Below are 27,327 nucleotides of genomic sequence, written 5' to 3' on the forward strand. Positions count from 1 at the left end.
CTATCTGACCATGTTATGTTGATATATGATTGCGGTATGTGACTGTTTCAATTATTATTTTAGATCACGTGAACAGCTTAGCACGGGTAAACCTTTAGAGAATTATCCCACAAAAGGGCTTAAAGAAAGATTAAAAGGTGTCAAAGGAATGTTGATTTGGCACTAGTGCGTTGCTGTTACTGGGAGTCGCTGTCATGTCAGTTTTCTAGCAATGAAGCCTAATGTCATATATTCCGGCCGGAGAGCATAACTGGAAGCCAGTGATAAGGCACGTTTATTCTGCTGCGTAAGGATCACCCATCACTAGGCTGCTGATTATTTATTCAGGATCCTTGCAGCGCTGATATCAGGAGAAACCTCCACATTGACCGCAGAGCGTGCAAGGAGCAGGCGGCAGGACACAAATAAAAAGAAACAAGTTCTCCCACAGAACACATAAGGAAGGAAAGCACAATGAAACTGTACCTCACCCTTGAACGGAAGTGACGTATCGCTAAAGCGAACGACTAAGGAGGCAGCAGAGAAAAATGACACTGGATTAATCCAATGGTAAGTAGCCGGTGGGAATTTTTTTTTTTTTATTACAACAAGTCTTGCGGACAGCACGTGCACGCTGAAGCTCGACCTAAAAAGGTATTTATCTGTAAGCCTGGTACTTTCTAACAGATTGTCTTGTGAACTTAGCGACAATGATGACAGTGATTTAACCTTACTTTCCTGTAAAAAAGGAAGGAAAACGTGCTGCATTTTTCTCTCCACAACTGTTCCGTCTCCCTAAAAATATATTTACTGCCCCTCCAAGGTTGGTCTTGATGGTTTCGACCTTCATAATTTTCTTCATGCTTTTATGATTATTCTCCACTCCATCAGCAGGTCTGCAGCACCATAGAGCTGTCACACTGTTGCAAATGTTTAAGTGTGCACTTTGTATGAGCATATATTGATAATTGATGGTTATGTCATGAGCGGGACACTAGGACCTTGCGGTCTCAATCCTCCCAGGACACTGGACGCCACTTCCTGGTCCACGGACAAGAAGAGTAGGGAGGAGCAGGGCATTCTAGTATAGGGCTAAACAGAAATAACATGGGTGGAGACAAGCTCCCACAGAAGTAGAGGAACAAAGTAACAGACAACACTCTTAAATAAAGCATAGTTTAGAATTTCACCTCGTGTCTGTGTGATCTGTCTGTCCGGTACTCCAGACATAACACTGGGGTTGACTTAAAATGCTTTTTAAATGCTGTGCACCATGAAAGGAGTTCTAAAAACTGGTGGGGGTAATCCTTACTTATGACAAAACCAGGCTGCTTCCAAACGGGAGCGCAGCCTGGTTCTGTGCCAGTCAACTTTGCAACCCTCCTTCGGAGTGGTCTAGGGGCTGACCCAAGGAAGAAAGCATTAATTATTGCCACCCATGGTGATTTCTATCCCCTGCCTACTCTTAGAGGGAGGGGTGCTCACCTTCATACACTAAAAATGCAGCAGGTAAGTAACAATGCCCTTCTGCCGGGGTACGTATGGTTGACCGCTGAGCAGCCATTAAAGCTGCAAGCGGCAGATCTATTTTTAATGACCTACAGCGCAGATTTACATAACAGTGGCTTCCATGTTAGCATTAATCACCTCTGCAATATTCATGGAGGACACTGTTTTTCAGATAGCATTATTGTAAAAGATAAAGGGTTATTATGCGGGCTAGTAATTCCCTTTGAACATCTATTCCCTTAAAGATTTGCTTGATGAATTTTGATGCATTTGCTTCAAACACGGTCAAATTCCTTCTGTCTAAATGGGACATGTTTTTAATACTGTGTAATCTAAACGGTGTGACTGCACATGAAATCCTCTATAAAAAAACTGCCCTTTGCATCCTTGATTCTGTTTTGCATTAAAATAAGAAAGAACTTAACTTTCGAGCTCAACTTGTGCATTTTTAGATACCTTAAAAGAAACTGCTGAATATGTCATTGGTGAGCGCCTAGCAGATTGCATCAGTGGTACATCTCATTGGTCAGGGGGCTCTCTTCTCTGCTCTGATGAGCAGGGCAAGGATGATGCTTCAAGACCTACCCTCCATCACCAGAATTAAATGAGCTCTTACGCTGAAACCCGAAGGTCAACTCTAAGTTATGGTGCCGCTGTCAAAAAGAAAATTACAATTCGAAATATTATTGACATAACATCACAAACCTTTTCTTGGTTAATAGTGCGGCACCGCGTGCCAATGATTCAGCCAAGAGAGCTCTCAGCAATACATCTTCTCTTTGTGAAACATTTCAGTAAATGCTACAAAATGCACATAGAAAAGAATGATGGCATGTGCTCCAAGTATGGGATTAAACTGTTCGGCTTATGTGTTTAGTTAATTTTTTTGTATTGTTGACGTTGTGTTGTATACGTTGTGTCGAACTATGAATCCAGTGTGAAAATTGAGGTGTTAATACTGATGCTGGACTTACCCATACTACAAATTATGGAATTTACCAGGTGTGGCATATCATCAACCTTCCAAGTTTGGTCATTGGAATGGGAAGAACTATGGCAAGAGATGTTTGATCCTGCTTGTTTACTTCATTCACACGACTATTCACTGGCAACGTGTGTCTAGAGTAACCCAATAATGCGGGATGTCCCCGCAAACTCGTAACAACAACTGGTAAGGAGGCCCATGTTGTTTAGTTTAACTAGAATGTATCAAAATATTTTCCACAACACGGTCCAACACCCTTCAACTTAATGCATTGTCGAGTTGTATGAACCTATCAACAACTACTGCAGCACGATGTTGTCACTTAAGTTCCCCCAACAGCACTAACCCATGAGGTTGGCCTATGTTAAGCCCACCAGGGTCTGCTTGATGGCAAAGACACATGCCGTGAGCATTCACTATATCACTGTAGAAACACAGCCCTCACTATAGTCACATGTTTCCGACTCCAAGCCAGCCTGTAGACATAGCAGTTGGTGTATTAGGGTTCTTGAATCAAGCTCTTTGTCAACAAAAAACATCTGCCATGCACAGGGCTCATTGGAGCCCTCAGAGTGTAATAAGTGCCACACAAGGATGCCATTGTATCTCCATTTCACAGGGACTGCAGGAGGGCTGCTTGATACCTTGACACTAAATGGATCCTAATCAGAGTAACTTAAAACATGGGTTCCAGTAAATTTAAATTTAGATATTATGGCCCATTTTGTTGTGTCATAAAGAATTTTGTGTCAGTGCCTAATGCTCTTTTTTTTACACACATATGGAATCCAGGCACCAAATAGACCAAAACAGCAACCAGAGGAACCTCACCTCCCCAGAAACAGCATTGTTTCTCTGCATGCCCACTGGATAGCGATGGCGGTAACCACTAGACACGAGTGGCGGAGAATACCATGCTACAAGCCCAAGAACTGCCAGCCTCCCTTCCACGCTTTACATTCTGTTTGAGGAACCAGTGATAAAAGCTGACATCTATACACAGTTAAAATCAGACTGATGCCCTCAAACAACAATAACTTTGCTTCTGTCATTTTGGAGGTGCCTATCCTAATCAGCTCTATTCTCTGCCACTCTCCAGAAAGGTTTCATGTTTCTGTATGATGTTTGACCCCAGTGAGGACCTGTTTCCATCGCATCCCCCCTCACACTAGTTACTACGGTTCCCCACGGGTACTGAAAAATTAGTTAGGTGGTGATCCCTTAGGTGCACAAACGGTCATTTAATGCCCTGATTTCAACAGTACTCTATTTACAGTAAGACCCCATTCTTTACATCTAAGGCTTGCCATTCGTTCTAAATGTAGATTTCTATCAGGGTTTTATTGCACTTATAGTTAATAATATTACAGTATTCCCTATTAGTGTAATCAAAGTACAAGTAGCTGGTGTATGACAATTCCTGACAGCTGGATAATTAAGCAAATGTTTTTAAATGGATGTTATGTGCGTGCTTGCAGATAGAGGGTGCTTATCTAAGAGTGTGTGTATGTGTGAATGTGTGTATATGTGAAATTGAAGGTCAAAGTGCGTGTGGTGTCACTTTTGCTACCCATGGGATTTTGGGGAATTAACGTCCATGCTGCCAAAGATCCTCTGTATTCTGTAACCAGAGTCTCCTGTCCTACTCTCATCTTTAGCTTTGCTCTCTTCCCTTTAAGAGTGACCCAAAGAGAAGAATATGTTTTATCTCTGTGACTGATACTTGGGTTCCACTGGGTAGATTCACACACGCATAAGTATTTCAGCTTATCAGAACATCACTTTGAAAAGTTTGATTTTAACAAAAATCACATAAAATATATGCATTCCATCCATCAAAAAATTAAAGTAGGGAGATGCACTTATTCTTTTGAGTAATTACAAGTACAAATTTAAATTCATACTATATGTGCAACGAAGGTACTATATAAACCTATGGTTTCCAAGCCCTGTCACAAAAGAAAATATGCAACATTTCTGTCACACTTTGCACTTAATTTCTGGGACTCTGCACACAGAGGTATTAAGCTAAAGTCCTCCAATGCCTTTGGCTTTGCATAATAACAAATCAAATTAGCCATTTCAAGAAAAACTGTGACGCCTTCCTCACAGTAACAGTCTCAGGTCCAGTGGAGAGACTGAATGCACTTTGAGAATCAAGTCTGGAATATTTGAACTGATGGACATGTAACAGCTTGTGTGAAACAAGTGTAAGAGGCTGTGATTCTTGACAGTGGGAGAAGGGATTCTTGGTGAGCCTTCCCCAGTTGACCTAGTGGACATTGTCTCCTCGATCCAGTTTCAGTAGACGGAAGTTTCACCATTTGACCATGTTTGTCCATCAGAAACAACCACTTTGCATTTTAAAATGTTATTCAAAACAAATGACAACTGCAACCAACAAATACCCCAAAAAACAATTCCAACAGGTAAGAGCAAAGCAATCAATCTGTTTCTAACACCACTGAAAGGTAATTTCAACCTGTGGTTACCTATGAAACCAACTATATTTCCCCCATGGGAGAATGGTGACAGAAAAAAATACATTGTTTTAAAATTGGTCCCTTTACATGCTCACTTACATAAGAAGAGCACCAAAGGATATTTCTAACCACTTTTAACCTATGACTCACTCATACAGGAACAACTACCACATAATATGTTTGCAGGTTTCTGCAGACAATATCTTCACATCTTAATATTTCACTTACACCAAAGAGTCAGACGTCCTCTTTATTCTCATTATTATTCAGCACATGAAAAGGTGCAGCATAACATGCTTCATACAAAATAGTTGCAATTATTGTTTAATTATCACTGACATGGCCACCTTTTCATGCACAAAAATAATACATGATGTCTTATCCATATAAAGTATAACTTAAATAGGAAAGCAACAGCGGCAAAAGTTGCATTTAGAGAAAAATCATTTCTACAAATGAATTTTCTGACACCACTTGCTTACATAATCTAGCACTGCCTAGATGTTTCTTACTAAAAAGTTGAAAAGAAAGGAGGGACACCTCCCACACCTTTGTACTACATGTGTTGCAGACACAACTACAGCCAGAATAAACAGACATCTTTCTGAAAATACATGATTACATTTTATGGCACTAGCCACTTTATTGAAATGTTCCTTAAGAATGAACAACCTTCAACTATACGGCTTGAACCACTTACAGTATATTAGAAAGTAGTAGCGTGGTCTTACCCTTTTTCTTAAGTTGTATGTAAGGATCAGGTTTCTGGAGAAGGAGTGAGAGAAGGCTGTGTAGAACTCCAGAACTTTCTGTAAGGCATCCCTTTTAATGACATGAAGATCACAGTATGTGAGGGCTCGGACATTGGCACACGACGGGGCGAGCGTTGTTTCTTTCCAGAAGATATCCCCAAATACATCACCTTTACCTGAGTGAAGAAAAGCAGATACAACCAATTAACCATTTTCAAACATGAAAGAGAGGTAAACATGGATTTACAAAAGGACAACCACAAGCAACTTTGTCCCTTCAAATATTTTCAATATGAACCATATTTTGAGAGGACAGGCTTTCAGTAGGGCTGCAATAAGTAAAATTATATACCTAAGTTTGACACATTCCACGTTCACAACTATCCCCAGATTATAATTTTTTTTTAAACATTTAGGGGCCGATTCCGATCTCGGTCGGAAGGGCACCGAATCGGGTTTGGCATTAGCGGACCCGATTCAGAGGCTGAATTTCCATCTGAGTCGTACACGGGTCCGGACGTCGAAGTACGATGCGAACAAGCGTGAAATCTCCGTCCGAATCGTTTCCGGGTCCAAACCGCTCTTTACGACTCTTTCACAAGCAAACCGTGGCGTGCAATGGAGACCTTTCACGACCGAGCTAGTACGATACTCGATTCAGACCGCCGGATCGAGTCGGAGCGCCCGACTCGCAATATCTCCCGGAGTTGGACTTTGGGGGTCCATTTCGGACCCCCTGTTACACGCAGCCTTACGAATCGGACACAGGGGGAGACCAATGGGTCTCCCCAACACAGGCATGTACAGTGCGGATGGCACCGACGCTTCCCCACTGTAGGGAGTGCACTTGTCCGCGACGTACCCATTCAGTCAATGGGAGCCCATGTACGCGTCGTACGACCGGCTCCCATTGACTTCTATGGAACTTCGACCCAACCGAGTCCGACAGCATACGGCCGCATCGTACTCGCTCAGTCGGACTGCAGGACTACGGATCGGTCGGAAAACACCCCGGATCCGGCTCGGTCGGAGTGCTTTCTGACCCAGATCGGAATCTGCCCTTAGTGTAATTCCATTCCATACATGTAGGTGTCGAAACTGCCCCATCCCTTTATCAATAGATGTCTGTAGGCTTCTCTCTCCTTTAATAAGAGACACAGACACCCTCCTCGTTTGGGCAGAGGTTCCACTGGGGAGTGGAAACCTTTGCATCTATTACAGAATAGCATCAATTTCTAGAGCAAAAAGAGAGGGACAACTAGAGAATGAGAATACAGAGATGAGAGTGAACATGCATGTGTGTGCTTATTCATACATATTCGGCCGCTGCTTGAGAAGATCCTCTTTATCTGTCTTGGCCAATTCTCGGATGCATGAGTTGGACATCAATTTCTTTAGGAGCTTATCGAATATACTAAATACATCTTCCAATTCACTACAAGATGTTAGGTTCGGAGATGACTTACTGAAAATTCCTTTAAATGTAATTGAGGTCAAATATCCTTTGAAATAATACAGAGATATCAAGAAAACTAAGTAGAACATTTGCTTTTCTGGGTCAATCTTGAGCCCAGCTGAGGCTCTCAATACCCAATGATCTGCCTTCTTGTTCCCAGCTCCATGGGCAGAACACATTGAGGGCAGTGCTGATTATTTAAATTATACTATCATCCTTTTCTGTCTTGCCACAGTTGTTTCTCTTATGGGATGGCCCATTCCTGATGTTTTTAAAGTCCTGTGTGAGAAAGGAGTGTTGGACCACCAGCAACAAAATTCCTGGTCAATTGCAAAAGACTGTAATTGACTGAAAGATCGAAAGCCAGTCAAGTGTGTACTTTATGAAAGATAGGTTCCTACAACCCATTTACGGACAGACATAATACTTTACAAATAGAGCAGTCCTCATTCATTCATTAGCATTAATCCACGTATGACTTCTGTATTGTGAGGAAATACCCCTCTTTGTGTGGTCACCCCATTTGTTTCTGAATTTTAACAAGTCACACATTGTAGCCCATAAGGCAGGGTGCAAACTATTTGTATGAGAGTGAAATAATAGTTGAAGTCCACCACAAGTATTAAAGTCACTAATATGTTAGGTCCACTCAAATCTTTCAGTATTTTAAACCTGACCTCAACCCCTGATAGCTGCAGTACAGAGCAGATAAGGTTAGATTAACCCCTTCGCTGCGGGGTGTTTCCCCCCCGCACAGGCCGCAAGCAGCGCCGCTGTGCTTGTGACGAGCTGGGCTCGTCATGAGGCACAGTGCGGCTGCACTCATGACGAGCTGAGCACGTCACAGCCACACCTGTTTTGGAACGTTCAGCACAGTGGGGAAATTATCCCCGCGTGTGAACGTCATGAGCATGGAAGAGATTAAAGAAACAGTGTAAAGCATTTAAAGTACCAAAACACTTAAAAGGCAAAAACGCAAAACAATACAAATCATACTTGCATCTAGAAAAATGTAATAAACCACACGACACCAACAGGGAACCAAAATTCAATAAGGGGAACTGAAGATATGCATTTAAAGATTTAAGGTAAAAAGTGAGAAGTAAAAGTAAAGTGCTATGATAGTTTATGCTACACAAACAAATGATGGACAGAATGCTGAATAAATCATACATTCACCCCCAGTCAAGAGATCTGGTTTAAATCCATCGTTCTTTTGCTCGCCATGCCATCCCAGTTTAGACCCAGCCATATGCAGATCAGTCTTGACCCTGTGCCTCATAGGAACAGTCCAGACTGAACTGCCAATCCAGGTCCCCATGGACCGGAAACAAGCATCCTGGGACCGGTTTCTGGGTATAACCTTTCATAAGCCGGGCTAGCTTGAATCCAGTGTTCTGCATTCTGTCCATCATTTGTTCTCTTTGCATTTGTCACGCGAGTGGGAGGGGTATGCCCAGACTTGGGTCCTATGCTCTCCATGCCACTGAAGTCAAGCTATCCTGGCTGATGAGGGCTGAAAGCCCAAAACTGGTCCTAGGATGCTTGTTTCCAGTCCAGGGAGGGCCTGGCCTGGCAGTTTGGGCTGGGCTGTTCCCATTTGGTGCAGGGCCAAGGGTGATTTGCGTATGGCTGGGTCCAAATTGGAAAGGCATGGTGAGCAAAAAAAGATGGATTTAGACCCAGATCTCTGTACTGGGGTGAATGCATGACATTGTTCTTCATTCTGTCCATCAATTGTTCTTTTTGCATTTGTCACCCCGAGTGGGACAGGTATGCCCTGACGTGGCTCCCGTGCTCTCCATGCCACTGGAGTCAAGCTATCCTGGCTGATGGGGGCTGAAAGCCTGAAACCGGTCCTAGGATGCTTGTTTCCAGTCCAGGGAGAACCTGGCCTGGCAGTTTGGGCTGGACTGTTCCCATTGGGCACAGGGGCAAGACTGATTTGCACATGTCTGAGTCTAAAATGGAATGGCATGGTGAGCAAAAAAACGATGGATTTAGGCCCAGATCTCAGTATTGGGGTGAATGTATGACATTGTTCTGCATTCTGTCCATAAATTGTTCTTTTTGCATTTGTCACCCCGAGTGGGACGGGTAAGCACAGACGTGGGTCCCGTGCTCTCCATGCCACTGGAGTCAAGCTATCCTGGTAAATGAGGGCTGAAAGCCCGAAACCGGCCCTATGATGCTTGTTTCTAGTCCAGGGAGGACCTGGCCTGGCGGTGTGGGCAGGACTGTTCCCACTGGGTGCAGGGTCAAGACTGATTTGCATATGGCTGGGTCCAAACTGGAATGGCATGGTGAGTAAGCAAACGTTGGATTTAGGCCCAGTTCTCTGTACTGGGGTGAATGTATGACATTGGTCTGCATTCTGTCCATCAATTGTTCTTTTTGCAATTATTGTTTATGGCCATGGTTGCCCTGGACCTAGCCATGATTTTAGCTCGAGTGCAGTGGCAGAGAAGCTGCTCCGGAATAAGTCTGGAGTGGACTCAAGGGAAAGGACAGCTCATTTCCCTGGCCAAACCTCTGGGTGGACACAAGAGAGGTTTTAGGAGTAAGGTATAGAGTGGGATTCCTTGTTATATACGGCACACAGGAACTCATGCAAAGTGGGTAGAAGTGGCCCCAGGAACATTTGCCCTATGGGTTAGGGTGGAGTCAGCCCCAACCTATAGAAAGCACATGCCATAAATGTGGCACCCCAAAGCACCCTCAGTACATTTCCTGGTCCTGTGGAACAATAAAAAGAGGACCTCACCTGCAGTTTGAACCCTGTGAGGAGTCCTGATGGGCTAGACCTGCTCCCACATGTACCCAGGACAAAGAATGCGACTCTAAGGGTCAATTGTCAGATAACCTGTGTCACTACAAGTACCCAAGAAGCTGCAAGAGGTTGTTTCACTAAAATGCCCATGTAACCATTTGAAACTGGACCTGGCCTGGACCCTGCTGGTGGTCTCTGCTGGAATAACATCTAAATCCGAAGTGCTGACTCTGAGGTCCTGGGACCCTTGGTTGTGTCCAGCTCGACTTCTCCATAAAACTCTGAAAAGTTGGAACTTAAAACATTTTTGGATTTCCAGCCCTGTGGAGGACTGGGACCAACCACCCAAATCAATCTGATCAAGGCATGATTTCTGCAGTGGAAGTTTTCAATTTGCACCCACTCAGAGCAATTTGCTGTTCTAAAAACCTCTAATGATTCCTCGCGGCAACGCTGCATTGTCACCACTCCCAGGCCAGCTGTAATGGATCCACCAGACCCAGCACGGCTCACCTGCTGGGTCCATTGATGGACTCACTGTCATCGTCATAACGTGAACATCACTTAGCCTCTGTTCGCCCAACGTAGTGAGTGCACGTCTCTGTCCACGGAGCCAGTATTTAATTTGTAACATTCAGTCTTCCGGTTGCAATTCAGTCAACGGACGTGAATCCTTTGAGGTATGTTTAGTTCCCCGCTCCTGCATACAATTGTTGAGATAGATATCGGTCAACACCCTGATTTGGTGGTGAGGCTAATTATTTTTCATTTGTTATTGTTGTCAGATTTGTATGGAGCATCTTGATTAATTCTGCCCAACGCTTTACAGAATAACGAAATGATTTGACCTATTATGTAAGTGATGTTTCACTGTCACTGGGGACGTTATCTATGAGAATTTTTTTGTCTTTATACACCCCATACCTCTCTTGTGCTGATACCTTAATATTCATTTTTCAGCATTTCACAAGAATTGATACCTCTCTGACCCTGGAGCCCGATGGCCCGTCATTGTCAGTTTCTCCACCGCATGTACTGGTGGATTTAGGGTCATTTGTATACCCATTCTATTAATTTCGCTTTCATTTTTGTCTCCATCACCTGAATTACTAAAGGTCACTTTCCATTACCTGCAGGGGCCCCCACGGTCCTGATGAAGACCCTATTGTAAGGACCAGAATTTCCTACAAACAACGCTTGTTTCGAAACATCGATGACTTTATTTTGTTTGCCATATATTGATGACAGTGATAGATTCACTATATCTTTACAAATATTATGGTTTTTGTAAATATGGTAGCCTTGGATAAGGCTGGATAGGCCCTTTATGGTTTGGATGTACGTATTGCTCACTGCCCTTTCCCTTTCACCAACCTTCACTTTCGCACATTGCTGCACCTTTCCTTCTCTTCCCTTCCCTCTTGGGGCACCTCTTCACGATTTTATAGACAAATGTTCTGTTTTTGGAACATGAAAAATACATGTGCGCCATGAATAAATATGTTTAACATGAAAAAATATGGATTGTAGTCTATTAAAAGGTGATGCTGATGTTCATGTTATAGTTCGTTCTCACTGGGACCACTGCATTTTTGTACCCTAAACCCGTCTTCAGCGGACCCTTGCAGCAAGCCTGTCTGCCTTTGGTTTGACCTTCTCCAATTCAGCCTGCAGTTTTACCCAACTTGAGGATTCTGAACTCTAAAAAAGAGACTGGATCCAAAGGAACAAATCTTGAGTAGGTGAACGAATGAAAAATATCCGACAGACAAGAGACCTTCCCTGTGCACCACATTTGATCTTTTTGTGCTGAGGAGCCTTGCCCATCCATATCAACAACTTCTGCATGACTTCGTGCAACAGCTATCCAGCTTCAAGAGCACTCCCTCGGATACAGTCTTGCCCTGCTGAAGGATTTCAATTTCAGAAGATAACATTTTGACTGCGACAAACCTGCTTAGTGTATCGACCCATGATTCATCGTGATTGGCCTAGATCGCACATTGGCCCCAGTCAAATAACAGTACCTCCTATTGGCGCTTTACTTTTTCTGTGTTCTTTTCTCTTTAATTTTTTTAAATTCATATCTGCGATTCTCATTATTGGATTTTTGCTATTATGATGTAATTTTATTTATTAGATGTCTTCATCAATAGGAGTGGACATTTTATGGTGTTGCTTTTTTGACTTTTTAACTGTTTGGTACTTCTAAACGCTTTACACATTTTCAATAAGTTAAGCCTATCTGCTCTGTGCCATAGCCAACAGAGGCAGAGCTTAGGTTTAATTTATTGAAACCTTTGCCTGCACCTAACAGGTTATTGACTGTATTAGTTGTGCTGGGCAACCATCTACCCCAATGAATAATTCACTTTCTTACAGGTATTTATTTATGCATTGAGCAGAAAATTAAAAGTCACCAATAATAACAACAATCGAGCAGTATACTAAAAGTGATGAACATTTATTAAACCAAAGATGAGAGAGGGAAGTGCTGGGCAGCACACGCCCAGATAATATAGTTCAACTCCAGTTTTGGATCCTTTGTTCATACGTTACTTCATTTGAAGATAGTAAACGTTTATGGCATAAGCCGGTAGGACACACACTTCACAAGAACTTTCTAGCTAATTAAACTAGCAAACAATAAAGCTGGATAAGAAGCAACAAATAAATTGATGACTGAGAACTATCAGTTACTTATGGCTTCAAACTAGAAAGGCAGCGAGATATTCTCTGTAGTTTGCTTTGCTTACTTAATAAAGAGTTGTAGGAAATGACCATCTTTTGCATGCTGTTTCCCTAGATTTATGCTCTATCTGTTCTGCGGGCTTTGGATCTCTGTGCACTTTACCCTGCTAACCAGTAGTAACATTTATGTGCTCCCCCTTTAAATATAATTGAATTGTCATACTCTTAATTTGCATAATTAAATTGCATACAAGTCCCTAGTACGTGGTATACAATATAACCAGGGCATGGATGCTAAATGCCACTCTAGGGTTGCAGCACCTATTGTGCCATCCACCATAGTAACAGTGCAAACATGGCTTCAGGTCTACCATTGTAGCCTGACTGTAAAAGTGTAACACATGCACTGGAACCTGTCAAAATAAACCCCTTTAATTTAAGACAAATTGTCTAGCACAATCTGGGTTATGCTAACTGAAGTTTGCAAATTGCACCTTCTACTACCATTGTGATATGGTAATGAAAATCTACATAAATATAATGCAGGCAGTAAAGATCTCCATAAACAGGAAATATACAGGTCTCACTGGGTTTATATGCTTGGTATTAGGAAAAGAAAAGTCTAAGATTTAAAGGCAGTTGAGTCTACTGGGAGGGCATTAATGTCCAAAAAAGACATATCCGGACAAGAAAACGAGCAACAAAACCACGATTTTATTTAGAGTCTGAGTTGTGTAGCACAGAGCCCAGAGAATGCATGATTACAAAACTATCCTCCTATTGTAATTTAAGGCTCCCATTTATAGGCCAAAGGTTAAAGTTCCAGAGTGAACAATTCAATTGTACCTGCATGGTTTTAGTTTTAGTTGGATTTCCTTTTATGGAATTGGTGCCATTTAACGCACCTATGGCATAGCTGGGTACACTGCAACAATACAGAACCAAACACAGCAACCACAGTATAAAACAACATCCCATTGCATTGATGCACACATTTTTTCAAACATTCTTTTCACACATTACCACCACCAGAACCCTGCTCAGAAAACATGGTGGCAAAAGGTGTTTGCACCAAGCATTCCCTTGAGTTACTACCAAAGCCATGAAAACGCACCAGTCACCTGACCCGATATCGTAATGTTCACTTCTACAAGCAGTGATGTCTACTATAGAAACTGGCATTGAGGTTGGAAATCATTTGCTTGTTTTAATATTTGTATAATTTCCATATTCAGTTAAAAAAAATGGCATGTCTCACAAAGCAATTGAAGTTGCTTGGTTCTGTAGTCTGGCAAAACACAAGTTTTTGTCATCGTACTTTCAGAGGCATAATAAATGGAGTATAAACTCTGTGCTACAGCTTGAGTATTCCATGTAGAAAATGCATATTATTTATTTAGGAATTTGTGATTTACTTTGTTTCAACTTTGCGAATAGTGTGTAGATGGAATACAGCTCTGGAAAGCTTTGTAATTTTAGCTCTATAACGGACCCAGTGTAAACATCCATGTATCCATAGGCTTTGGAAAAGGTGGGGGAGATGGAAGTTCTCTCACCAAGAATTCCTTTTTTAAGTTTCGCCTGCACAGCGCTTGTGCTGTGCTTGTGAAATCTATTGTATTTAATATGAATCTTAAAAGGGCCTTACATTCCGCCCCAATGCTTTCCTTGCTTTTCATTGGTTCCTGTGTGTGCCATTTTCTTTTCCTCCATTTCTATTGGCTGTAGCATACTGTTTCCTGGTGTTCCTCGTGTTTTCCTTGTGTGATTTTCTTATCAGTTTCCCGGCGACCAAGTACTGTTTCTATCCGCTTTTGTGGTACTATTTTTTAGAGGTTTTGCATTGTTTTGTTTTTAAAGTGCTGTAATTTCTGTCCGGTGGCTGAATTAGTTTGTCAAAGGTTTTTGCCATCAAAATGTCTTTCATTAGTTTATCTTCTTTCAGTTTGACTTGCACTGTAAATTTTATTTCTTAAATCAGGCTCACTTCGCCGCCACACCTCGGAAACCGTTTTTGTTGCTGGAGCTTCTTTTTACTTTGTAATCAATGTCGTTTTGCGACTGCATGTCGTTTTTGGAGCTGTGCTTTTTTAGAATATTATTCCGGTGTCATGGAACCTCGAAGCACTGTGCTGATTGTTTGCATGCCTGTCACCCTCCCCGTAGTGTAACCGCAACCCTTGTGAAAAAATCACTTCCTCTTTTTTTAGACAGCGTGATGGACTTGAAGGTATTAGAGCGCTTTATTTGAACATCAGTTACATCACACTATGACACATTATTTTTCTGTGCAGAAATGGGGAAATTAAATGATTTGCCCAAAATCATAGGATATTGAGCAAATGCAGAGACTCAAGTCGGGTTCCCCAGATTCAAAGTTGCCACTCTGGCCGTTACACCAAGTCCGAGCCATTACCCTCTTACTCCGAGCTTTGCTTTTTGCTGCTGTCTGACGGAGGGCCCTTAAAGCACATTATTCAGAAGTGTAGCAAGGATGCATGTGCCTGCTTAGGGAAGTGCCATCTTCAAACTTGTGCTGAGCTCTGGCACATGTTACACTTGTTAGCACCATCTGGGCATAGGTTGCAACTTATTAGTACCAGTTCAACACTCGAATATAGCAATAAGCAACAGAAAGGTGACCAGTCAACCTTTGTAAAGGGCATTTTATTGAGTGGCAACACGTCACTACATTTTCAGTAACTTTTGAACCGGTTGGGCTAGAAAGATTTTTTCTCTTTCAATCTGCAGAGTATGCATCTGATGATGGATTATGTGGCAAAGGCAGCAAATCCATAATTGTGTGAAAATGACGTACTGCACAAATTGCCTTTCTCAATAAACAAGTCATAACACTTCTATGAAGTTTCAGTAACTTATATTGAACAACTACTTACCAAGCTAAAATTTACAACCAACAAAATGTGTTACTAATAAAATAGGTGAAACCAAATGTATTTACCAATGCTTGCTTGAATATGAGTCAGATTAAGGTTTAGCATACAGATTACCTTTGCCTGTTCAGTCTTGTTAAAATCAGTCTCCTGTTCCACTATGTACTGGGGTTTCCTGTGTCCTGGATGGCAGTTTCAGCTATGATTTAGCTGTTGTGTCATTAGCATATTAAGCCACTGCAATCATGAACATTAAGACTATGTTCTTAAGATGGCCATTTTTGTGGTCAAGCACTGCTGATTTTATTTTTATAAGGGAAACACACAGTGTCTGGTTGCAACATAGTCCCAGCTGGAAAAGGGTGCTGATCTAGCAGTCCATTCAATTTCCATTCCCATTATAGGTTTTTAAAAAACAAAGAGGTTAAGTCTTATTGAGCAGAGGGACTGGTATATGTCAAATTTGGCCACACGTACTGGGTGCCAAAGACACTCTGCTGCAAAGACGTTCTGGACCCATATCTTAGTATGAATAATCTACTTTATTTCACACACAACACTAGCGTGGTCCTTTCCAGCAGACCAATCATCAACTGATCAAGCTCGGAATGTTACCCCTCAAAATCTAATACACCAAGCCTAGGAAATGTTCTCATATGCAAGACCCAATATAAAGTACCTCGTTCCTTCCATAAATATTTAATGAAAAATTAATGCTGACAGTGACATGTAAGTGCTAGGGAACGAAAACATAATCAATGTGATGTAAAGCCAAGGCAACTCAAACATGGTAGTAGGACCAAAACACATGAGTGAAAAGGAAAGCTCAACGTTGACAAGAGCAGCTTCAATTGGTAATCTTGTAGATAACCTCATGTTCTAAGGTCTCTCCTACAACATTCCACCACTAAATTGGAATTATTGGGGCAACTATCCACTCTACTCCGGATGATCAAATTTCCACCACCTACCACATGGGAAATCGCACAGTTACCCCTTCAGCAACATAACTCTTTATCATCATGAGTCTACTACATTCTTCTTCTTCCTTATCACAAACACCATCTCTTTGACATCAGGTAATTCTCCTGTGATTCCAACGTTCCCCATTCTCCAAGACCAGGTAAAATCTATGAACACGTTCCACCTTCAGAAGCACCTATGATAAACCGCTCTACACTTGACCAGACTTGATCTTTGCCCAGTTTCTTTCTCTGCATGCCACTTTATTTTACCAACTAAAATTTCTGTCTGACTTTCCACCTTACCTCCATTCAACTCCCACTTCTTTAATAATGACAGGATTAGTTTGGTCCTGAGACATCTCCTACGCATTACCTCAAAGGGAATTTCTTTAATGGCCTCATGTACCTCATGTCTAGCGCCGAGACGCCTTAGGGTATTCGTCGCGCTCAATAAATGTCAAAAATAAAATAAATAAATAAATAAATACCACGGTGCAATACGCCCAGCATTTTTCCAACATCATGACCATTACCAAACGCTATTTAAGTAGTTTCTTTTACCAACCAATTAGTGTATTCAACTATTCCATCGGCTTGAGGGTTGTGCAATGAGGTGCGGTGATGTGAAATCACAAGAGAAGTTAAGAAAGCTTGCTTTTACCTGGAAATGAGTTGAGTAGCATCATCAGTTATTAACAGTGAAGGAACCCCCTACTTCTTAGAAAATCTGTTTCATATTCTGTACAGTGACCAAAGTAGTGATTTCATTCAAAATATTTGATACACAACCACTTAGGATAAAAAGCAAACACTGCCAAAGCAAATTTTAAATCTCCTTTGAGCTTGCTCAGTGGATGTAAACCACTAGGGGGCACGAATCTTACATATCTCAAGCGTAACTTCTCTCCACACAAGGTCAACCCATCTAAAATCTTAATGAAATATCTTATCGGCAGCAACACTGTACTACCCCTCCTAATTACAAAAACTACCAATACGTACCACTTCCATTAGTGTGGCATCCACATTCATTTCACATATATAACCCTCAGCATTAAATGTATCTTCACCTCCCATACCCACATCTTGAATGTAAGCTACAGAAACCTAACTCTCTTAAGCAATGACAGCAGGTCCATCCACTACCCACCAATCCACGGACAATCTTGATAAAGAATCTGCTTTTACATTTCTTCACCCTTGAATGTGCTCAACACATGACAATATTCTTTCAACCTAGTTGCAGGTCTAGCAAGTCTTGCTGAACATTTACCCAGTCCACCCAGGAGCAAAACCTTTACCAGTGGTTTGTGGTCTGTATGTAACAAAAATTGTGTTTTCCAGAGGAAGGTCCAATAACACTCTGCACCCCCAAGCTGCCGCAATCACAGAGTAGTTATTCTCAGGAACTGTGAGCGTCCTCGAAGCAAAAACCACAGTTTTGTCCTTCTTCCCATAAAGTTGAAAAAGAATAGCCCCATGCCAGTGACACTTGCTTCCACCATGAGAATATACTTCAGTCTGGTATCCAAAGGAACCTAAGACACTGTTTTATCTGCAAACTTCCCAACAAATTTCAAGCCGTTCTCAATTAAACCCATAAAAGGATCTTAATTGGTCCTTAACTAAGGAGGATGGAGCCATCTTAGTTAAGCTCACTAAATCTGCTTTAGGATTCACACCATCTGCCGAAATGGTGAGCCTATATATTCAGTTTATTCATCCAAAATTGTAAACCTATTCCTCTTTAAAGTAAGGCCACTTCAGTGATTCTGGTCAATGCCTGTCTGAGAGGCAAATTGTGTTATTTGATAGTCTCACCAAATATCATAATGACATCCTGAAAATAAACAAGGTTATGTAACCATTTAAAGATCTTGATCATTATTCTTTGGGAAAAAACTCGCTGCCAAGGATCAATCAAATGGCATGTGAGTAAACTGAAAGGTTCTTCCATGGTAATAAAGGCAGTAACTGATTTGGAGTCATAATGAAGTTTGATTTGATGATAAGCATTTTTCAAATCTAACTTTGAAAAATACTTATTATCTTTCAACAGGAAAACAAATTCATTGCTATTCTATAAGGGAAATGTATCTATAGCAAAGTTCTGATGTAATGATCTGAGATCTAAATACAAACTCAATCACCCATCTGGTTTCTCCATGATAATCACAGGATAAATCCAACTGGAAGTCTCTAAGGGTTTAATGACACCCTCCCTTAAGCCTTTCGTCAAACATTTTACTTAACTCACTGTGAATAATGGCCACTCATCTCAATTTGAGCTGAACCGCACAGCATCAGGCTTGCAGACAATTTTGCATACCTTTTCAATTGTCATAGCTTTTCATCAAACACTTCCTTTACATCTTTCAAAATAACCTCAATGGTAACATCCTCGACAACCATAATTGTATTGAGTGCCCTCCAATTGATGATGGTGTGTAAATCATTCTGGTTCATCACCGAAGTATAGGAGGCTAATTTTCAGATATATACAGTTTCTCCACAACTTTCTGACAATATCAATCGTTTATCCTTTGTAAATTCCAGGACAAAAATCTTTGGGTAACAAAAACATATTAGCCCATTTATCTTCAAACATTTTTCTGGGTACAATAGTATACATGGACCCCCGAATCAACCATGAGTTCAACTTCACCCTATTGACTATAAAACTAGATTTTGACCTCCCTTTACCCTCAAGATCACTTCCCATACTCATAGCTCTTTTTATAGATATTTTAATAGCGGAACCTTCAGACACTACAACAAGCTTATTTTTAACGCGGCCCCTACATATTCATGCAAAATGGCCAAATGCAACCAAATTTCCTGGACTCTTTAGTCAAAGCAAAGTACAATTTTGAGTCTCATCCATGATATGTCCTGCCACATCTATTGCAACATCTGTTAAATTGTTTAACCAAGACATTGTTTTGATGGTACGGTTTGAGGATTTCAAAAAAAGTTTCACCTCCAGAAGCAGCATTTTCATGAGTGCCAACTGCGAATACGTCACTACTATATATTTTTTTTTTCATTTCTTTCATACATATATCCTATTGTTGCCTACCCTCACAATATTAATTGCGTCTTTGAGACAAGTGTTCTTAGTTGCCACAGTCTCTCCACATTTTCTTACTCTTGCAGTGCTCAATGAGTTGATCAACTCATCTGCCATGGCACTAAATTTACATTTTTTTGAGAGCTTATGCAATCTAGCTACAAATTCCTCTAGCGATTCAACATGTCGAGGCAGGGTAGAGAGTTATCAAATTTACTTTCTAGGAATATCTGATTTCTTGTCTTTACTTGTCCTCCTTAAACAGTCTTCGATGGGCTGACCATCAAGTTCCAATGCAACAGGCAAGTACTTAAATATATGTTAGCCTTCTTTACCTAAGGCTTTTAATAACAATGCTTTTTTTCTTGAAGAAAGAAAGTTCTATCTATCTAGAGCCTCTATATATTTTTCAAACATACCCACCCAATCTTCTCAATCAAAAGGTGTTGAACTAGCTTGAGAAAAAAATAAGGGTGGTGTAATGATGGCAGTATGGTATTCCATTGAAAGATAGAATGGAAGGTAATGCAGCAAATATTTTGAAACAGAAATTAATACAAGAACACAATATTATCAGCAATGTGCAATGACTTTAGAAATGTGACTGGTTGAGGTGTGCAAATCACAGTGTATTGGCACTGAAAGTATCTACACGGGAAGAATGAAGGCTGTAAAAAATTAATACTAACAGGAGTGCGCATCACCATGAATGCGCATTTTCTCGTGTAGAAATAATCCAACAGTGTATTTAACAATATAGATAAACAATTGTTCATAACACTGTATACGCATTGAGCATCACTATGTGTACACGTATTCTTCTATTACATTTTCTTACACTATGTTCAGGGTGTTGCAGAAACACAGATGTGCGTATCACTGCGTATGCTAATAGCCCAATCCCAGTTTTTGGCTACGCATGCATTGCACTAAAATGTACACGTCTTGACATGCTGAAATGCATGCTTCACAAGAAGGAAGTGGGTGTGCTCTGTGGCGGTACCGCAGCTTGACTAGGGTGCCATGTGGCTATGATGAGGAGAACTGGATTGCCCATTGAGCTCACACAACTAAACTGTACTTAAAAATAGAATAGTCTCACCAATCTTTGGCATAAACTATGTTCAGGCAGAAATCCTCAAAGTCCCAATGAGCCTCTGTTTTCTGCTGCATTGCAAATTTGCTTATCCGTAATCTACATGTGAATTTTTGACCACCTGAAGAAGTTGCAGCATTTCTCGTTCAGCAACTTGTCGCCAAAATGTGGCAAATACGTCCTGGACACATTCTTTAGAATGAATAATGTACTTTATTAGAGCTACAATTCGATTTTGATCCTTCCCTGCTGACAGGGCATCAACTGCTCAAACTCGGGCTTTTACCATTAATAGATTACATGAAATCTAGGTAAGCTCTATTATGCAAGACCCATTATAACACAGTGCTGCCTGACTGTAGCTGAACTTTGTCCCAGCTTGTAGATCAGTCCCAGCTCCATGGCTGTGCTCCGAAACCATAGGATCATTCTACACGACGATTTCAATAGCAAAGATATATTCTGACTGAAATATTGTGAATTGTATGTGTAGGATGTTTATACAACACAAACTTTATCGAAGCCTAAATATTATTTACATATATCTATTGTCCTATTGGGGGTAGACTGCAAATTAACACCAATAGAGTTATTTTTTGTGAAATATATTTAGGACCCGATATTTCTATCAGATTATATTTTTGTTATGAAATTCTCGTACATATCCAGTAGGACTAGGAGAATATTGGCATGTGCCATTAACTGCGCTCAAGCACCTTAGCCTGAGGCACAGAGCTAATGGCATCCTGCAGCTAGCACCAAACCCATGTCTGACTCCTTCAGGCCGTGAAACTGCTCAAAGCCATCATAACCTCATCTACATGTTAGTCTGGCTTGTTGTCTTCATACTAGTTGGATACTGAAATGACAGGTCAAAAAATGACATTAATTTAATCTGAAGACTGAGCCAAAGAGAGGCACGCCTTTGCCATTCAGCACCATCAGCAGCCCTCTATATCACACACCCAACTGCGCAAGCTATCAGCGTTAGAACCAGGAGAGCTGGACTCAAAAGCCAGTGGCCTCATACATTATCCCATCTCTTCTTTTGACCTTGTATCAGTTAACTTCTCTACCAAATAAAGACTGCTCAGGGTAGGTTATTGGCTAATAATAACTCCAAAATAACGACTGGAACATGCACATTCACCATTGGACCGCATTCAAATTGCACACCGTCTTAAATATATGTCATAAACAATAGTAAAGCAGGCGCAGTTATTGATCTGATTTAAAAAAAGATAATTAGGATTCAATATGGGAAAAGCATTAAACTTAATCTGTAATTGAGAAGACCTCCCCCACGCCCAAAATATTTTGCTGAGATATGTTTAGTATTATAAATGCACGGCCAGATGAGAAGAAAAAGAGAAGACAGGATAAGGCATTGTTTGTCATCTAAATATAGAAAGACTTTTGCCAGCAGCAGAAAAAAAAAACTGTCACAATAGTAAGGACTGGAACTTGGGGTAAAAGTGAAAATAGAAAATGAAAAGTTCTCTTGGGAAGATCAAAATATATACAGCGCCTAATTCTCTCTATCGTGCCTCCCCGTTCACCAGCTACACGCATTCAAGCAAAAGGACCCCAGACCCTATTGGCAATTAATCACATTAAAGTGTGTTGTTCCCTATGGAATTCGTTCCATTATTTGTTAAAATATCCATAGCCCGTCATATATTATTGGACATGAACAAGTTCCCGCGATACAACCATAAACAACCAAGAGCGGTGATGCGTTTCGGTGGTGTTTTTCAGATGTAAACCACCTTCTTCAAGACAGTAACTATGCAACAGTATCTCATGTGTTAAGACCCAGGAGGAGTCCTATTGAAAACATAAGTGTACATAAAAAAACAATTTCAGAAAAATCCTCTTATCTTCCATTATTTTACCTCATTATATTTAAAACTGCATCATAACAACATGTTTAGTGCATCTTGTAGACCACATGTATGCTCCTTATTGTGTAGAAGAGATAATCCATATATATACACACATCCCCATAATCTGTCTCGATATAGGAAGACCAAGTGTATCCCAAGTACACATTACTAATTCTCATCTTAACTACAATGTCTAAACATTGGATAATTCTATATAATTAGCCATTAGGGTCCCAACATCCATAGGCTTGTAATTACATTCATCCTAAGGAGGGCTCAGTGCCACTCATACATTCATACTACCATACGAGTCATCTTGTAACCCATCGGAGAGGAACCTAATGTCCTTCAAGTATTATGAGCGGGGCTCCTTAGGGCTCCAAACGCCAGTTTAACACAAATTCTTAAAATAAAGGACAAATTCTGCCTGTGCATCCTTATATGCATTAAGTGATGTAGTGTGTGTAACCAATGTGCATGTACTGGGGAAGTTGGAGGAGAAGTGGTGTATGGGTGGGAGATGTAAAACCCACATTATCGGGACAGTACTGGTCCTAAAAGCTTTGGGGGGGTGCATGTGTGTGTGTGTCTCTCTCTCTCTCTCTATCTCAGTATCTACAGGCAGCATAATACATCCAAACCTACTGGGATTGTATATTCCTGTTTACTAAAAGAGGCATCTTCATTAATGCCATAAATAGGGACTAGTACGGGGTGGGACATAGTGCAATTCAAATGTTATAATGTCGGTTTAAGATTGAAAGTGGTTAGCCACATTTGTCTGCTTTGTGGAGGAGAGGTGCGAGAGGCTCTCAATGCAACCGGGAGTGAGTTCCAGTGGAAGAGACTGAAGTACCTAAATGGTGTTGAGTTTCAAGTTTATTTAGGAACGACAAACAGGTTATGATTGGAGGAGTACATTTGTTGGAAGGCGGTGTAGCAGGAGAGGTTATTAGAGTGGCAAGGCAGGTCTACTTCTTTAAGCACCGATGTCAGAAATTTGCATTTGACCTGTGAAACATCACACACATTTCCACTCCCAAGGATGAAATAAATATGAGATTTGTGATAACATTATCACAAATTGCTCCAAAACGATCTTCAAATATGTTTACGTTAAATTGTTTTTAAAAAAACCTTGTTGCCCTCTAATTATTTCAAAATGATGTTCTTTTTGCATGTGGTGCTGTTTAAACAAGTTTATGATTCCAATCAATTTGTGGTACGTGACCCTAATTAGCAGCTGCTACAGTATGTATCATCATTAGAGGAAATCACATTAATATTCGGCTGCTGGCATCAAGCTGTGGGTGTCTCTCGTTTCCAGGTCTACGTTGCTTTTAATGTGCAAACTGAGGGAAATCTGCAGCAAAACGTTTGTGCGGCTCAAAAACCATACCGAGGCGGAATCTTAATACAGACTATGGGGCATAGGTATCAAATACTCTATTTGCAATTCTCAAATAGCGATTTTTTGAGAATCGCTATTTGAGAATCGCAAACGAGATGTATTTAAAAATTCGCAAATAGTTAGCGATTTTTTGGCATTTCATAATTGCGATTAGCAAATTGCGAATCCCAATTAGGAATACCTTCCCATTCATGGGAAGACATTCTCAATTTGCGATTCGCAATTAGAGAATCGAAAATTGAGAATAATTTCAGGGGTGAAAGGGTGTCATAAGGACACCCTGATGCACCCCTGAATGAGCACAGGCATGAATGTGCGCCATGTGACACTTTGAAAAATGCCAAAAAGTGCATTTTTTGAAGAAATTGCAAATTACCACCAACTTGAAGTTGGTGGTAATTTGCGATTTCTTTGAAAAATTCACTTTTTGGTTTTCTATTTACCTGTGGTACCCCTTCTCACACAACTGGGGTGCTTGTTACATCGCATTAAGGAATCGCAATTTGCGATTCCTTAAATGCTTTCGCAAAATAGGGAATCACAAATTTTGCGATTCCCTATTTTGCGATTCCCTTTTGGGATGATACATCCCAAAAGGCCTTTTCCCATTCGCAAAAGGGGCGATTACATTTATAACTTTATAACTGATCAAAATGTTGTGTAAGTACTTTACACCTTGTCTCTAAGTCAAGCCTGACTGCTCTGTGCCAATCTACGAGGGTTAAGCACAGGTTAAATACTGTCTTCATTTTTATGCACAAGTTCTTATGCAGAGCCGACTCCCTCCAGATAATCAAGCCCCCTTAGGAGACCAAGCAACTAATATATACAACCTTCATCTTGTAGCACTGGTTTTGCAAATAGCCTACCTCTTGTAGATAATCAAGAGACATGAGTCGGAAGTCTCTGCTCCACACAAGCTTCACATTGTGCACAACTTTCACTGAGAGCTTACTTCTTTCACACACCCAAGACCCATTAGGCGGCCAAGCATGTTTTTAGACCTTACACCCATTAGCAGTAAGGATACTATTATTACTAAAATTAGGTCTAGATGTAATTTAGCTATGTATGATGGCATTAATGATGTAATTTGAGATGTGATCAGTGAGGTCGTTGAACATTTCATGAGTGATGTAATATGTGAGGGTATAAGAAGAGCACGGCAGGGACACAAATTATAGTTACCTCAGAAAAGTATAACTGGTGAATTTCAGTATGTTTTATTTAAAAGAATATTTTTTTATATTATTACAAGGCCTAACTATAACATAACTTTAGCCTTTTATTTTTCAGTGATTTTGTAGGGTTTTTCTTTTTGTGCAACCTAAAATCTTAGTACCTTACCTTACTAGAACGTCACTTTATTCACATATATATAAATATACAAGTGATATATGTACCCGAGGCTCACCAGCACCTAGGAAACTCTACCAATCACAGGCTAAAAATAAGAGGCCAAAACGACTCCCAGGAGATTCCAATTTTCCATATACCCATAATGCCCTCCAAGCATCAAAACTATGTGTAAAAACTCCCAGTTTCCTCTCGCTGTCCATGGTGGATAGCAGCAGTGATCAGGAGTAGGGTCATCTAACAGCCACGGAACAGCCAAACCCAGACATTTATGAAAACTATATGACCATGGGAATACAGGTTGATCTAGCTTGTGTGAATACAAGTATACCTCCTTACCCTGAATGAAATGCCACTGTCCTATCTATGTCTTTAAAAAAAATCAATTTTCTCACTGACCCCATACAGTTATGCATACTAGACACCTACAGAGTCCTGGATTGTGTGGCTTGCATAGATCCTAACAAATTTTTGTACCCAGAATTTTCTCTAAATGTCAAAGTATGAGTGAAAAATTAAAAACACTTAGACTTATAAAATTCCAGAGTTTGAAGCAAACAGTAAATGTCCTACTGTTATGCATTTCTACAGTTCTCCTAAAAAAAAAAATTCCACACATTTGTGAGTGAGCCTATTGTACAGAAAGGAATGTGTCAAAACTGTGACACTGCGGAATCAATACTGTGCTAATGTAGTCTGTGGTTAAAGTTTTTAGTCCTTTGCTATTGAACAAGTTACTTACCTTCGGTAACAATATATGTGTAAGAAACATAGGTTAGTTATAGATTCCTTACCTTAGAATTACCCCCAGGTGTCAAGACTGGATCCGGAAAGTTTTTCATCAGCAGTACCCCTGCGCGTCGGAAGGTGGCGTCGGTCGACTCCGCATCCGTCGTCGGCATGGTGGTCGCTGGGATGATGTTGCAGTAGCTACATAGACACCACCCTCGCACACTGACGTCAGTTCCGTACACAACTTTCTACGCCAGAAGCGCAGGGCCATGCAAGACACTGACCACTGGTACACAAAAAACTAGGGCCCTGAAAGGAAGTCCTTAACCCTAGAAGTCAGTTCACATAACGGGGAGGTTGGGTGGGGGTGGTAAGGAATCTTTAACTAACCTATGTTTCTTACATATATATTGTTACCGGAGGTAAGTAACTTGTTCATGTGAAAGAAACAGTTAGTTATAGATTCCTTACTTTAGAATAGATACCCCAGCAATACCAACCCCGGAGGTGGGTCTGCGAACTAAGTTCACACCAGAAAGTCCTGGAGAACAGAACGGCCAAAGAAGCCATCTCTCCGGACTAGGCTGTCCAGGCAGTAGTGTTTGGTGAACGTGTGCAGCGATGCCCACGTAGCTGCCCGACAGATGTCATTTAGGGGAACTCCGTGTCCCAAAGCAGTAGTAGCTGCCATCACCTTGGTAGAATGGGTGCGCAGCCCCACTGGAGGCTTCTTCTTTGCCAAAGAATAGCAGGCCTTGATGCACAGAACGACCCACCTGGAGATGATCCGTTTGTGCACAGCCCAACCTTTCTTAGCGCCCATGTAACCAACAAAGAGCTGGTCGTCCACCCGGAATTGTTTGGTGCCATCCAAATAGAAGGAAAGTACACGTATTAGATCCAGACGGTGGAGCCTCTCTTCCTTTTTTGAAGGATGTGGAGGCGGAAAGAAGGTGGGCAAAGTGATGGTTTGGCCAACGTGAAAAGAAGTGACCACCTTTGGAAGAAAGGAAGGCTGAGTTCTGAGAACAACCTTGTCCGGATGAACAGCCAAAAAGGGAGGCTTGGAAGAAATAGCTTGTAGCTCACTCACCCTGCGCGCATAGGTGATGACCACCAGAAAGGCAGTTTTCAAGGTTAAAAGCCTAAGAGGACAGTTATGTAGCGGCTCAAAGGGAGCACACACCAGATAGGTATGAACCAAGTTCAACTTCCACTGTGGCATTACGAAGGGAACAGGAGGAAAAAGATGAGTAATTCCCTTAAGGAATCGTTTCACAACAGGGAACTTT

The 27,327-nt window shown here is 41.0% G+C and overlaps 1 protein-coding gene across 1 annotated transcript in view; it reads right to left on the minus strand.

Moving 5' to 3' along the window:
• Nucleotides 1–27,327, minus strand: part of KCNH1 (potassium voltage-gated channel subfamily H member 1) — a 1,297,290-nt gene that overhangs the window by 425,914 nt on the left and 844,049 nt on the right. The window contains 1 exon segment of the mRNA XM_078649724.1: nucleotides 5,688–5,884. Coding sequence (XP_078505850.1) covers nucleotides 5,688–5,884 — 197 coding nt within the window.

This window comes from Lissotriton helveticus, chromosome 6 (genome assembly GCF_964261635.1).
Source record: "Lissotriton helveticus chromosome 6, aLisHel1.1, whole genome shotgun sequence".
In the NCBI taxonomy this organism is placed as follows: Eukaryota; Metazoa; Chordata; class Amphibia; order Caudata; family Salamandridae; genus Lissotriton; species Lissotriton helveticus.